General features: G+C 37.0%; 1 protein-coding gene across 3 annotated transcripts in view; it reads right to left on the bottom strand.

Moving 5' to 3' along the window:
• Positions 1-8,077: 8,077 nt before the first annotated feature.
• The window catches only part of SIPA1L2 (signal induced proliferation associated 1 like 2), a 141,558-nt gene continuing 135,423 nt past the window's right edge, over positions 8,078-14,212 (bottom strand). For 2 of the 3 annotated variants that reach the window (XM_042877101.1, XM_042877092.1), the window contains 3 exons: positions 12,758-12,881; positions 10,169-10,250; positions 8,078-9,316 (listed from right to left, as the gene is read on the bottom strand). In XM_042877101.1, coding sequence (XP_042733035.1) covers positions 9,170-9,316; positions 10,169-10,250; positions 12,758-12,881 — 353 coding nt within the window. In that variant the 3' untranslated portion in view covers positions 8,078-9,169. Of the gene's footprint in view, positions 9,317-10,168; positions 10,251-12,757; positions 12,882-13,822; positions 13,877-14,212 lie in introns of all 3 variants that reach the window. The other variant, XM_042877085.1, reaches the window with a different exon arrangement.

Consider the following 14,212-nt stretch of genomic DNA (forward strand, 5'->3'; position numbering starts at 1 on the left):
GCGTTGTGTGCTAGGTACAATTTAAAAGGCTGCAGCTGGACAGCAGAATGGAAGGCTGCTTTGCTCTGGCATGCAAGCAAGCAGCTTGCTGCAGCATGTGGAGCAGGTGAAACCAGTGGTGAAAGGCAAGGAGTAGATAGTAGGGAGCTTGCAAGCTGGCTGGGGACTCCCAAAGGGAACAGAAAGCCTGCCTGTGACACTAGGATTCACAAATAGCCATAGGCTGCCAGAGGAAAACAGTTTCCTCAAGTATCAGATGGGACCCTGCAGTCCAGAAAGCTGCTCAAAGCTCTATGGTGCAAGCAAGAGGAAACAGCCAGCCCTCATGGGTAGAAAATAAAGATTTATTTTTCAACACTGGAAAAAAATAGGTTTGTCTCCATCAAAAGATCAGAGTATCTCTGTCAGCAATTACATTTCTCTCATCTGTATTCTAATCAAATTATGCATTTGACTGGGAGCCCTTTTGATATTTCAGGCATTTTCCCTTCAAGGAAAGGTGCAGGAATATCTGCTTCTCTGCTCTGGGTATCTCATTTTTCTGTCAGCATAGATCAGAATCCCAGTCTCATTCATAATACTAAAGGCTTCATAACATTAACAGTAAGTATTTCCACATCATTTCCACAAAAATGCAGCAGGGGTATTTCTGAGAATTTTCTTTGGGGTGAAAACTGTGATTTTTATGGAGGAAATTCATAGCAAGTGGACGAGTCATGATCACCATATTGTTGGCCATTCAAGGTAATGTGGTTTGCTGTTTGCATGGTTTGACAGAGAACATTTGATGCATTCAGGAATTATACACTGGCCAGTTAAATAAGCATGCCTAATCATTCCTCTCTTTTTCTCTCTGTGGAGATTATTAAATTATCTCTATGATGTTACAGAAACACGTAAAAAGGATGCTCATCTGTACTAGTCTGAATCTTCTTAGATCTCTTATATTTCATGCTTCAGATACAAAAATAAGAAATCAGCAACTGAACAACTTCAACTTGCTCTGCAATAACAAACTAGGACAGACAGAAGGAAAGCACCTATACACAGTCTTAGCGACAATCCACATTTCAAGTATCCAAGAGGATTTTCTGCATGAACCTTAATAAGGCTATTTACAAACGATGAAACTCTCCTGTCAGCATCCCTTTAACGTTTCGCAGCATAAACGTTTCTCTTGCCGGACAATTGGCGAGACGTTAGGAGGCTTACTGCATGCTGTGCTGTGAGGCTATCTAGTTTTAAAGAGCAAATGACTCATTTAATAGATATGGTTCTGTTGAAAGAACATTCTTCAGAGCTTAGTAAGAGGTTTAAACCACATTAACATTAGAAATCAATGAGCCAAAAAACTGCGGGCTACTGAGGTCATGGTTAATAAAGACAGGCTTCAATTTTATTTTCATATCCTGTTTTGGTCTAATCCCTTGACCTCATTTTTTAAGCATGGTCTGGATGTAATTCACCATTTCAGACAAAGAGACTGATCATTTTTCCCACTTTTACTCTCTTCAGCGATTTTAATTATATTAAACTTTTAACTGTTATTAACACCAGAGGAATTGAATCATATTTACTGATATTTCCAAAGAAATCTGCCACCCAGTATGCACACGCCCACAACATGCAGTTCAATTTAATGGTGCCATTTGGAGTACTTCTGGCTAAATGATAGGAATCTTCTGATGGCTAGATGACATTAAAATGCAAAGGAATGAGCCCATTGTTTTCTCTTTTGAATGGTAGATAACTCATTCCTCAATGTCCACATCAATGTCTGTATGCAGTCTGAAAGCATGCTGAACAATTTTTAACATTAATTAGTGCTAATATTTAGGGTCCCATACTAATCAAAAAACATTTCACAAAAAGGGATTTTGAATTGTTTAGGTGCCGAGCTGCCTCGGCAGCTAAAGTAAAAGAAAGCCCAGAAAAAAGGAGTGGATTTTTCTACCTTTAAAAAAAACGTATTTCCTACAAAATTAAGATACTAGAAGTCTAAAATTCTGTGCTTATTCAAACTGAAACCCCTACTGATAAACACTTTGCTCCTAGCAAAGGAAGGGATGATCAAGAATCTGGGAGTTATGAGACAAAATGCTGTCAACAGTTCAATTTCAAAAGCATTTCAAATCTGTTAGGGAAGAACCTCGAGCTCAGCAGCTTGAAGTGTGCTTAAAGCACGTATTTCCTGGAGCACTTGTTCTTTAAAAGAAACAATATATCTTGGGCTTGTGAATAAAGTGTTTGTAGAGCAAGAAACGCAGCACTGATGAGAACATAGATCTCAGATTTACATGCAAAAAAAAAAAAAAAATCTTAAAAATATACTATCTACAAAGTCGTGAAATAATGTTATGGGTAATGAAAGATGGGTAGGCTGGTATTTACTTCTGGACAACTGTAGGGCATATATTTATTCTATCACTGGTAGTTTTGGTCACTTAAATAGTCATACACTTTCACCAGTTTCAAACAGGAAAAGATGAAAAGGACTGAGTTACCAACACTTTACATTTCAGACTAACGAAGTGTCCCAGCTTACATACTAAGTCTGAATATTGTAGATCTTCTTCCAGACTTCTTCTGGGGTTAAGTCATGAGGAAACTTTTTCTTGAGGTAGTCACAATTGCTTTCTAGGTTCCAAACAGTGGATTTACAAAAGAATAGGCAGGATACATAAATATTTCCAATTTTATTAAAATTCTAATATTTGGAGATAGAGTTATCTGTCATCAATAAAAGTACAACTCAAATAATGCCCCCAATTACTATTAGTGTATTTTGCACATCCCACTTTCTGACATGGAACGTTTTGTCTCTTTACTCTCCGTCATCTTGCCTCAGATTTACTGCAAACACTTCCAGCTACTCTACAGACACGAGGACACATAAACTGATATTACAGAATATATAATCATCATTTGGGTTTTCTGATGTTGGTCAGAAAATGCCCATCTACTGCTTCTCAGATTTTGAGATTTAATGATTTGCTATAACAGGAACACAGAAAAACACAAAATAGATTTATAGCTTTTCTGCAAAACAAACATATTTGTGTTGCTCCTCTAACAGCTTCTGGTTGCTCCTGTTACAATATCAATGTGACTTTTATCATATTAAGGAGCCTTTAAGTATCAACTGTTAGTGGAAACAAAAAGCTCATCTGTCTGAAAAACAGAACAAAGGACATAAAACTACCTCTCTAAAGAGTAGTAAATAAAATAAATAAAAATCCCATATTGAACAGTTTGATACCTTCACACAATCTCTTAAGAAGAAGGGAACAATTAAGTGGAAAAGTAGAACAATTAAGCTCATTCATTCCATTCTGTGGTCCTACTGGTTTCCCATAATTTGGCACAACAGCCAGAAGTGTCATTTGCCTGTCTGGAAGGATGGAAAAGAAAATCAAAAGAATTGAAAATGTAAGCAAATATCCTCCCTACCTCCTCCTCCCCTCTCTACACCCTTTCTCTTTTGTTTTGTTTTGTTTTATTTGCGTCCCTGGTTAAGATTTTAGGAATCTGCTAGATATAGCTATTTTGGAAACACATATTCTTGACTGGCTTGACATGGCAAAAATGATTCCAAAGGCTAGTACCGTGATAAGAGAGTGAGAAACTTAAGAAATTTAATGTTGAATGTTAATTCACTCTCATACCACAGTAAAGTTTTACATTTTGCAAGGCTGGATGGAGGTCTACCTGCCTCGCTTTCTGTTCTACAGGCACTGTGGAGAATGTCAGAGGAGCAAAGACTGAAAAACGTTTAGTCTCTGCCTCTCAGTAGCTTTGTCCAAACCCATATAAAACTGTTCCTGGCTGTCCAGACCAGGGGGCTACTGCAGGCCAATATGTGTTCCTTCTGGACCACATGCTATTGGATTCGTCTTGAGAGAAAGCAAGGGAACTTGCTAAGGAGTGAAATAAAGGAAGTGTGGGAAATCAAACAAAAAGGCATCCTGTGTGCACAGAGAAAAGAGCTGAGATTAAGGCTTATTTTCTGGGCAAATTGATTTCTGGATTCCTAAAATACATATTTCCTTCCCAGTTTGCATAATTTGCTCCCAAACACACAGAAGCAAGCTTTTGTCTAAAAACTTTGCTTTTGGATTAAAATACTTTCTTTTCCTTCTAGTTTTTTGCTGTGGAAGTGAGAAACTGGGGTAACAAATAATTTGTTAGCAATATTTAATGTTATGATGTTTTCAAATGATACAACACCAGCTCCTGGGTTTCACTAAATTTCTTAGAAACTAGAACAAAAATTTAATTTTAGAGCATTTCAGACTAAAAGAAGTATTACAGAGAGCTCATGAAATACCAGTGCAAAAATATCATAATGTCTAGCAATTTCTTTACAGACTGAAAGTTGTTTTTCCAATTGTTTGCTCTACAATTTACTTATGTGTTTGCATTGCAAGTAATTGAAGCATTTATTTCTCAAACAACTTGATTTGGGGCACAGAAAAAAAGGCAAATTAATTTCAGAATTTATATTAAACAATGCACAGAAGACATAAAGAATCACAGAATCATAGAATGGCTTCGGTTGGAAAGGACATCAAGGATCATCGGGTTCCCAGTCCCCGCTGCAGGCAGGGTTGCTGACTGCTAGATCAGGTACCAGATCAGGTTGCCCAGGGCCTCATCCAACCCAGTCTTAACACCTCCAGGGACAGAGTATCACAACTTCTCTCGGCATCCAGTTCTAGCACCTCACAACCCTTCCCCACCTCTAATCTAAATCTTCCCTCACTTAGTTTGAAGCCCTTTCTCTTTGTTCTGTCACTATCTATCCACGTAAAACTTGATTTCCCTTCCATTTATAATTTCTCTTTAAATACTGGAAGGCTGCAATGAGGTCTCCTCGCAGCCTTCTCTACTTCAGACTGAACAAGCCCAGTTCCTTCCTTCTTTGTAGGAGAGGTGCTCCAGCCCTTTGATCATTTTTGTGAACCTTCTCTGGACCCTCTCTAAATGCTCCTCATCTTTCCTGAGTTGGGGGCCTGAGACCTGGATGCAGTGCTCCAGCTGGGGCCTTTTGAGGGCAGAGCAGAGAGGGACAATCATATCCCTCAAACTGCTGGCCGTCCCTCTTCTGATGTACCCAGGATATCGTTGATCTTCTAGACTGCTAGCACACATTGCTGGCTCATTTAAAGTTTTTCATCTACCAAGATCCTTAAATCTTTCTTAGCCGGGCTACTCTCGAAGAGCTCCTCTCCCAGTCTGCATACATGTCTGGGATTATCTTGACCTAAGTGCAAAATCTTGCACTTTTCTTTTTTGAACCTCGTTAGGTTCTCATGGGCCTTTTGACATTATCAAGGTCCCTCTGGATAGTACCCCTTCCTTCTGCCATTATCAACTGCACCACTCGGATTGGAGTCAGCAAATTTGCTGACGGTGCACTCAATCCCACTGTCTATGTCATGATAAAGATATGAAATAACATTGGTACAAAAACAGAACCCTGAGGGATACAACTTGTGACCTGCCTCCCCTTTGACATAGAGACATTGACCACAACCCTCAAGCTATGACCTTCCAACTAATTCCTTATCCGCCAATTAGCTGACACTTTGAATCCATATCTCTCCAATTTTGAGACAAGGATGTGGTGGAGGACCACGTCAAAAGTCTTGCATAAGCCTAGGAAGATGACCTCAGTTGCCTTCAGTCCACCAGTGCTGTCACTCCATCACAGAAGACCATCAGATCGGCCAGCCATGAACTTCCCTTGGTGAAGCTATGCTGTCTGTTTCAGGTCACCTTCCTGTCCCTCCAGTGCCTTATAAAAATTCTGTATAAAGCTATTACATGCCTACTGACCACAGCAAAAGTATGTTGTCAACAAAATAGCAAAAATTAGTCCTGATTTTTTTAGCAGTGATCTCAGAAAAGAAACCTATACACAATAAAATACAGCCCATGTTGTGACAAAAGTCTCAGTAAGGATCTCTTTGAATAAGGATCCGTATATAAATTATGATATCATTTTTAAGGCAGAAGTTGAACATTTGGTAATGTTGCCACAATTTATATTTTTCCCTTACAGCAGTAAATGCCTGAGTTGGTTTGGTTTCTGCATCTTGGTATACTTCACAGCACAGTCTACTGTGCTGGAAAGACTTCTCTGACATCTAAATCACTTCCATATTATTGTTTCAGTTCAGAACACAAAAGAATCTTTGAAGTGAATTTTCAGACCATCCCCACTTACTATGCTTTGGTTCATATGGATTGGATTTATTGCACAGTGCCTGGCATCCTTCCAGATAAAACTAAACCAGAGCCAACCTAACATACCATTTCAGCCACCAAAGGCTACCCAATCACAAGACCGGACAAGAGCGAGCCTGATTGATCTCCTCTCACTTTCAAAGCTTGCATTATCAACAGTGTCAATTTTTCTAGTGTTCCACACTAGTTGCTAACATTGACTTAAGCCCTTGTCTCTCCACGTATATAAATGAGGCATTTTTAACAGTAAAATGTCTCAAAGTATTATTCTTAAAAAAAATCAGATAACTGAAGTGTCCAATTAAATACTCATTACCTTTGCCAAACCTGTATCATGATCCCTAATAAATACTGTATTCACATGTCACTAAAACATCTTATTACGGTGAAAGACACTTGAGGAAGAAGAACACACCTCTGACAAATCTACTTTTGTGAGGAAGTGGTCAGCAAAGGCAGCAAGAGATTTGTGGGAAAGATTTCTGCCACTGTCAGAAACAAAACGTTTTTAATTGGTTGGAAAAGGCGAAAAACAACTATGGAAAAATCCTTTTTGCAAAGCTAATTAAAATAATGCTTTTTTTTTTTTTTTTTTTTTTTTTGGTAATTGAGAGATAAAGATGAACGCTGAAATTAATATTGGACTATAAAATCTCACACAAACCTAACAGCATTCCTTCAGACAAAGCTCACTTCCATTAACACAGCTTCTCAAAAAGGCCAAACCAGTCCTCATGAAAACATGTTCACAGACAAATTGCACGAGCTGTTCAGCACTGCTATTTTGGCAAGGTCTCCAGCCAGATGGATTTGCTAATGACTCTTGTAAGGTGTTTAAATTAGAATCTAGTGTAACACATGACTGCCATGTTTAATTACTCTTTGCTGATATAGCTTAATGAATATTCTTTGGTATGTAAGAGTCAGAGTTTTTGATGAAAAATACAAAGACAAAATAGACTTTTTCATCTGAATATGAAGATATCAAAGCGTCGGTTTACTGCCCATGTAACTTCCTAAGACCAAATAATCAGAACAATGATTAGCAGGAGCAGGAATATACATTTGTCTTATGAAACATTTCTTAGCCAATACAAGCTAACAATGGATACAGAATTTTATTTGCATCAGTTGCATATATATTTTAACAATTCTACAATTTTCTGTAGGTCTGCCTGAATGCAGTCAGCCACTGAAATGTAAATGCGATACAAACATGATCTCAAATTATTTCGTTTTCTTTCAGAAGGATAACTTCAAAGGATCTTATTGGCTTCATTTCATTTTGTAAACTTCTACTTTTTTGGAGCAGACTTAGTACATATAGCTCAATATCACACACAAAACTGTTACAAAAGAAGAGGAACAAAGTAGTGCAAGCTATCATCAACCTACTTTCACATCTCACATGCTAACACTGCAATCAAATCTTCAATTGCAGATACAAGAGGAGGATGGATGTTATTTGCTGTTTTGATAAATATAAAATAATACAGAAAAGCTAGACATCTTTTCAATTTTTTTTTTCTTTAGAACATATTTATGCATACAGCAGTTTTTCTCATTGGTCACTAATGAATATATGCCCATAAACACTCAATACAACTTTTATTCCTTGACCTATGAAGCTACCACCTTAGTTATAGGATAGGATACACCAAATCAACTCTCATAATGGTGACAATCCCTCATCAGTAATAAGAGACCGTAAGAGCTATGGGAGCTTGGAGTGATTCCAGATTGAGAACGTAGACTGAGCTGAACAGAAACCTGAACTATTTGTGATGACAGTAGTTGTAGATGATACAAGATAAAGTAATTTTTCAGGTTTAGATTTTGAACATTTATTAAAAAAGCAGGATGTATGTTCATTTCAAATTAAACAGTTAAAAATGTTAAAGCATACAAACAAATCAATTGTGTACTAGCAGCATCCAATTGTTAGAATTTTCTAGAACTCCTCAGTACAGTCTTGGCAAGCTAAAAATATTACAACTTGCAACCAACTGACCTCACCATAGTGCAGATAAAACAAACTTTATAAAATCAACAATTTAAGGTTAAATAAGCTTAAATAAAGGTGTTAAATACAAGACACTTGATCAAAGCTTCTGTACAAAGATAAACAAATTTGGCATTATACAATTGATTGGCTGGCTCACACCATACATGTTTCCAATAGTTAAGCAGTATAACTGTTTAGCTGAACATCAACTATACAAAAGTAACAGAAGTTGGGAGTAGGCTAACCCCTGTGAGCCATTTACAAGGCATGTGTATCTTTAGAAAATCAAAACACTGTTTATATTCAGGCACCATTTGTTCCTGCAAATAAATAATCTCTAATGTATCTGCATCCAAACTAGTGTTAAACACATCAGTGCTAACATTTTATAAACACAGCTTTTTGACTATTCACTATACCTCCATTCTTATTGCTATGACGATGTGGACTGGGGAAATAAAACTACTGTACATACAAAAAAATAGAGCACCTTTTAAACATTAAAGTATATGTCTGGTTATTCTTTTTATCTTACAATACTGAAGCCCAAGCTAATGTAAATTGCTTTAACATCTTCACCAGTGCACCTGAAACGCAGGAACTAAAACCCCAAATATTCCTTTTCAGGCAAGCCCTAGCCAGCACGTCCTCTAAAAATGTCTAAAATGACACTAGGAATTTTTTTACATTCATCTTCACACAAACAAATATCTGCTATTCTCTCCTTTCTTCATACGAGCTTAAAGACAAGTTACCACAGGTCTCTCTCCTTTTCAAATGAATAAAACTGGATAGAGAATGTAGCAGAAACACCTACAATGGATTGTGAACACAGTGAAATTATTACCCCGTTAATTCAAAAAAATACAGCTGCTACATTACAGCTGTTACAAGTATTTTCTAAGGGTTCAGCCATTAGGATTTTTTGTCGATCGTATTGAAGAACCATTCTGTAAATTTCCTCAGTTGAGCAGCTGCTGTTTGAGACTCCTCTTGAAGCCTCATGTTATCTTGCCTCAGATGCTGTACCTCTGCTTGGAGAACTGCTTTGTCCTGTTTTTCCTGGTTAACAGAGATACAAGTTGAAGAAAGCAAGCAGTCGAGATTCAAGGACTTATATAGTGTTATTGTTAATATTTCCATGCAAACCATTCAGCTATATTCTGTTGAGCACTCTAATGTATTTTGACAACTGATAACGGTAAGTTGATTCCCAAAATGTGTTTCAAGTGCCTCATTCCTTCTCAGTACATTGTTATGAAGATAAAATGATGCAAGCTAAAAAGAAAGCTAGACCCTATTTCAATATCAAAATCATAGAAATTCACTCAATTCAACAAAAATTAAAGGAGTAAAAAATAAGCAGATTTTGAGTATTATAAATGATATGTGAAAGTCCAGGAAGAAAGAAAATTATCTACTTTCAAAATCTTCCCATAATAATTATTTTCTGACAAAAACAGAATCATTTCCACCAGTCCTTGGCATTGTTCCCAGCTCAGGAATTACAGCAAATGAGATAAATCAAGTCATTATTACATGATTGAGACACACATGAGGCAAGAAGGGTGACAAATCTAGAGTGCTAACTTCTTAGTAGTAGCGCTTGTGTACATAGCCCTATGCTTTGTTAAATCTCAAACATCACAAGATAGGGATTAAGTACATTATTTATTCTAGAGTAGTATATGTAGTATAATTAATTCTGCAGTAGTCAGTGACCTGCAAACTTGTTAGCCTTGCAGCAATTTGTTTGTGTAGCCACTCCCACACTTATCACTAGACCCTACCATTCATAAGCGTGATTATGTTACCTATTTTAACTTACCTACTTTTTTCAAGCCCTTAATGACCTTCACACAAAAATCTATCTATTAAAATTAGAGAGCAATAATACCAATAGCTTACTCTTACCTTTCTCAGGTCAGTTTGTAGTTGCCGAAGGATCACTTCCAGCTGGTTAACTTTTCCTGTCAGAGTAGTTGGAGCATGCTCCCTGTAAACAAAACCACTACATTCAATTTGGGTTACTTAAAAACATTTCAACCCCTGTTTTCTCCACCCACTTTTGCAAAATAATACTTCTAGTGATAGCAGGGGAAGCAAATCGCTTTAGGGATAGTAGGGATAGATAAAAGCAGCAACAGTGGAAGACTACTTACTATCAGTACACAAACCCACTGCTATGTTATTTGAATTTTGACACTGTGTCTCATTCAGGTCTCTCAGAAATCAAAATGATTTTAAGGAGGAATGTTTCAGGTATTATTTGCACACACCTTCCCACTGCAAGTCAAACTTGCTGGTAAATGGTATGCTGAGTGCATTTGTTAACAAGCTACTTTCAGATAAGGACTGTACTAATCTGAAGCAAGCTGCAGCAGTAATTTTTGCAAATTAAAGGATCCATTTGAATTCTTTTGTCTGGTTTGCAGTTGTGTCATTTCCAGCAAAAGATAAACCTACAGCTTCGTGGAGACAAATATTTTGTTTAAAGGTCAAAACATATGAAATATTGCTACAGGTTAATCAAATGCATGACTAGAGGAAAATATTGAGAATAGCTACTGTTCCCTGTATGACACTGAACACTGGCAGAGTTTCATAATATGTTATAGATGAAATTAGCCATAATGTGAATTATTATCTAGAAAAGAAAATCTGAAGAGAGAGCAATTTTTTTTTTAATACAAAGCTGAATCAGTTTCTTCAAGCAAGTGCAAAAATCAGTCATTTTCCAATGCTTAAAGATGAACATTTTAAAGTCTTTTTGCAGTCCTTATTGATCACTAGCTGGTGAAGGATGTGGACTTCGAAGTTAATTTGTTTAAAATGTGTTCAAAATTAAATGGGACATTCTAACAAGCAAGAAGACTAAACCCTTTCTTATCCCTCCATTTCCTCTTTTCCATTCCTGTTGCTGAAGAGCAAAACTAATCAAAGACGTGTTTCCTTTCTAACATGAGCTAATGGACAGAATCTACTCCCCACAACAGAGAAGACAGGAGCACACTTAGATTACTGGGGGTGAAGAATTTGGGCAGTTTTGGCACAGAAGTTTCCCGCAGCCCCCAGTTATAGGTTCTCCTGATTTATTTCTCTCCTCATAAATGAAAAAGTAGCAATTTTTCCTTGAATGTGAACAGCTGCAAAAAATAAATAGGAACACCTGCTCCAAGAGCTGAAATGTTTGCTGCAGATAAGAGTCTTGCATCCTACTGAGCTGAGCTCCTTTTACCAGTTCAGATGAAAACAGAAATGAATGTAACACAAACTACTGTTGCAAAGGAGGAACACAGTGAAAAATGCAGCTTTGAGGTGCAATAGATCAGTTCAGGTTAACTGGTTAAACTCTGTATATACCTTTACTGTTCTAATGAGAGAGTTTTTCCTGGCTATGCTACAAATTTCCCAGATGAAAATGCTCTGAGTTTGATTCACACTGAAACAACATTTCAAAAGTAAAGTGAAGGTGTGATCTGTCAAGGCAACAGTTCAGCTATGAAATAATGAAACATTCTTGTAGACAGTTAGACATCACATGTTTTGAAGTAAAACCCTAAGAGCCATTTTCACTGATAGTTCATATACTTGGCAAAAATACTACTATGAAGACAAAGGCAATGTTCACACAAGCAAAACTGTGTGCACTATATACAGATTGCTTTGATAGATTGAAACTCAGAGAAGCAGTCCTTGTTCAGTAAATTCATGATCTAAATTAAGACTGTAAGGAACTGTTAGGATTTTAATTCCTTATGGCAACTATTATGCAAGGCCAGTGCCATTGAGAGGACTTCCGAAGTTAAAGATTGTGTCAGTTTCCTATGGTTAAAATCTGTCAGCTGAAGAGCAGTAAGAAAACATTCTTAACTTTCACAAACCAGTAGCTGGACCAAGATAATTCCATCCAATGTCATATTTTCTTCCTCAGATCTTATAATGTGTTAATTTCTGAATAGTTTAAACAAAATGCTAAACTGCCCATAGCCAAAAGGTAGGTAACATCAGGATTACAGCATTCATTCCAGAACACTGACCTCAAAGCAAATATCCAAATATATCTCCTACCCTTTTCTCTCTCTTTTTTAAAAATTTAATAATAAAGTACTAAATTTAATTTTGAAACTTGCATATTTTCAGAGCACAGGAGCTCTGCTTCCTATACTCCTCTGGTTTCTTTTTTTCACATTTAATCACATGATCAAAGAATGGTTTGCATTGGAAAGGATCTTAGCTATCCACTAGTCCCAAACCAACTGCCATGGGCAGGGCTGACACCCACTACATGACATCCTGACTCCTATTAACCTTCTTTACTTTTTGGCTCACAGATTATTCATTTTGTCCAGTTTTTTCTTTGCACCTCCTTCCATGTCCCCTTCCCCTTTACAGCATTTAAGTTAAGGAAATGGATATGTAACAAGCAACACTAGGAGAAAAAAGAAAGCAACTTTTTTGTTTTGTTTTGTTTTAAGGAAATGTGCTGTAGTTTTGACATACCCAGCAGCATCAAGAAAATCTTTTCCATCTGTGGGACTCTCATCCAAAGGTAATTCTTGTGTTCCTTCCAAACCCTGAGCATGCTGCATATCATCCAAGGTACAAAAAGATGCTACTCTCTGATCTGTAAAAAAAAGTAACGTAAGGTTATGTTTAAAGATGTATATTTATATATATAAAATAAAAGGCTCTATTACAGCCATTGTTCTTGCTCAGTTCAACAAAAGGATGTAGATTTCTACATCATAGCTTCGAAGACAGTCAGCAGATGTAAAGTACGTTCTAATTAGTTGGCTTCCCCACATCTGCATCCAAAGGCAACCTCAAAGCAAATTTTTTGCACCTCAGATCTGTTTGGACTAGTTAAGACTGATATGATCAGTAAATTGGTCTTGATGAAATCCACAGAAAACTGCTTGAGAACTCAGGGCCACAACCAGTGTCAATATGAATTCAATGAAAAAGTTTGTATTTTCTATAGACTTAGAGCCCTTGGATTCCTCAGAAATCTCTACTGCCAATTTTGTACTTTTTTGCAGTTTACTATCATCTCAAGCATTTGCAGAACCTTCTGGTAATCTGCAGACTGGAAAAAACAACAAATTCATGCTAGTTTTATCAGTTGAGGTTTTTGTTATACATATTACAAAGGCACACTATTACCTATGTTGGATTGCACTAGAGTGTAATCTAACAAGCACAGGTTTTACCTATGGATATACAGTGTGGTTGCCAAAATACATCAGTTATCACGTAATAGAACTATGCCATGCAGATCATAATTGCACAGAATGAGAGTAAATTATGCATTCATTAGGATTTAATTTGTCTTCTATAAAAATATAATCCATATTCTGTGGAGATTCATTTAACTTATTTCTCTTAAGCAAAATCCAAGTCCTTAGGTTTGTTTAAATTCTGGTGACAACATGCCTGCCTCGCCTTTTCTCCCCTTGTTCTACCACCCCAGAGACCCAAAGCTTGCATTATCATGCAAACGTGCAAACACAGGAAATATTAAAGAAAGTTTACAAAATATAAAAGTCATCAATCCCAAATCATCACCTAGAAACGGCGTATGATGACAGAACGGCCCAAGTTCTTCATCTGAGTCAAAACCTGGAATAAGATTTAGAATGTTCCTATAAACAAGACAATCCATCTCCACTAAAGTAGCTGTGGCCCTTATGTAATGTTCACATAATGGGATACTCCCAGTGCAACTCATGCTGGCTCTCAGTGCCAGCCTTACAAAACCATTTTTGTACACCAACATTACAGTAAAGCATGCGATGTCATGCACAGTGTCTCTAACAGCAATACCCAGTGTTGTGCATGGCAATTTGGCACGAAACACAAAAAAGACAATCCTCCAAACTCTAAGCACCAAACAGCAAAAACAGGTCAGAATGCTTTAAATAGGCAGAAAAACTTGTTTTACAACTTGTCCCAAAT

This window comes from Lagopus leucura, unplaced genomic scaffold (assembly GCF_019238085.1).
Source record: "Lagopus leucura isolate 7727_CA_CO unplaced genomic scaffold, USGS_WTPT01 Super-Scaffold_73, whole genome shotgun sequence".
NCBI lineage: Eukaryota > Metazoa > Chordata > Aves > Galliformes > Phasianidae > Lagopus > Lagopus leucura.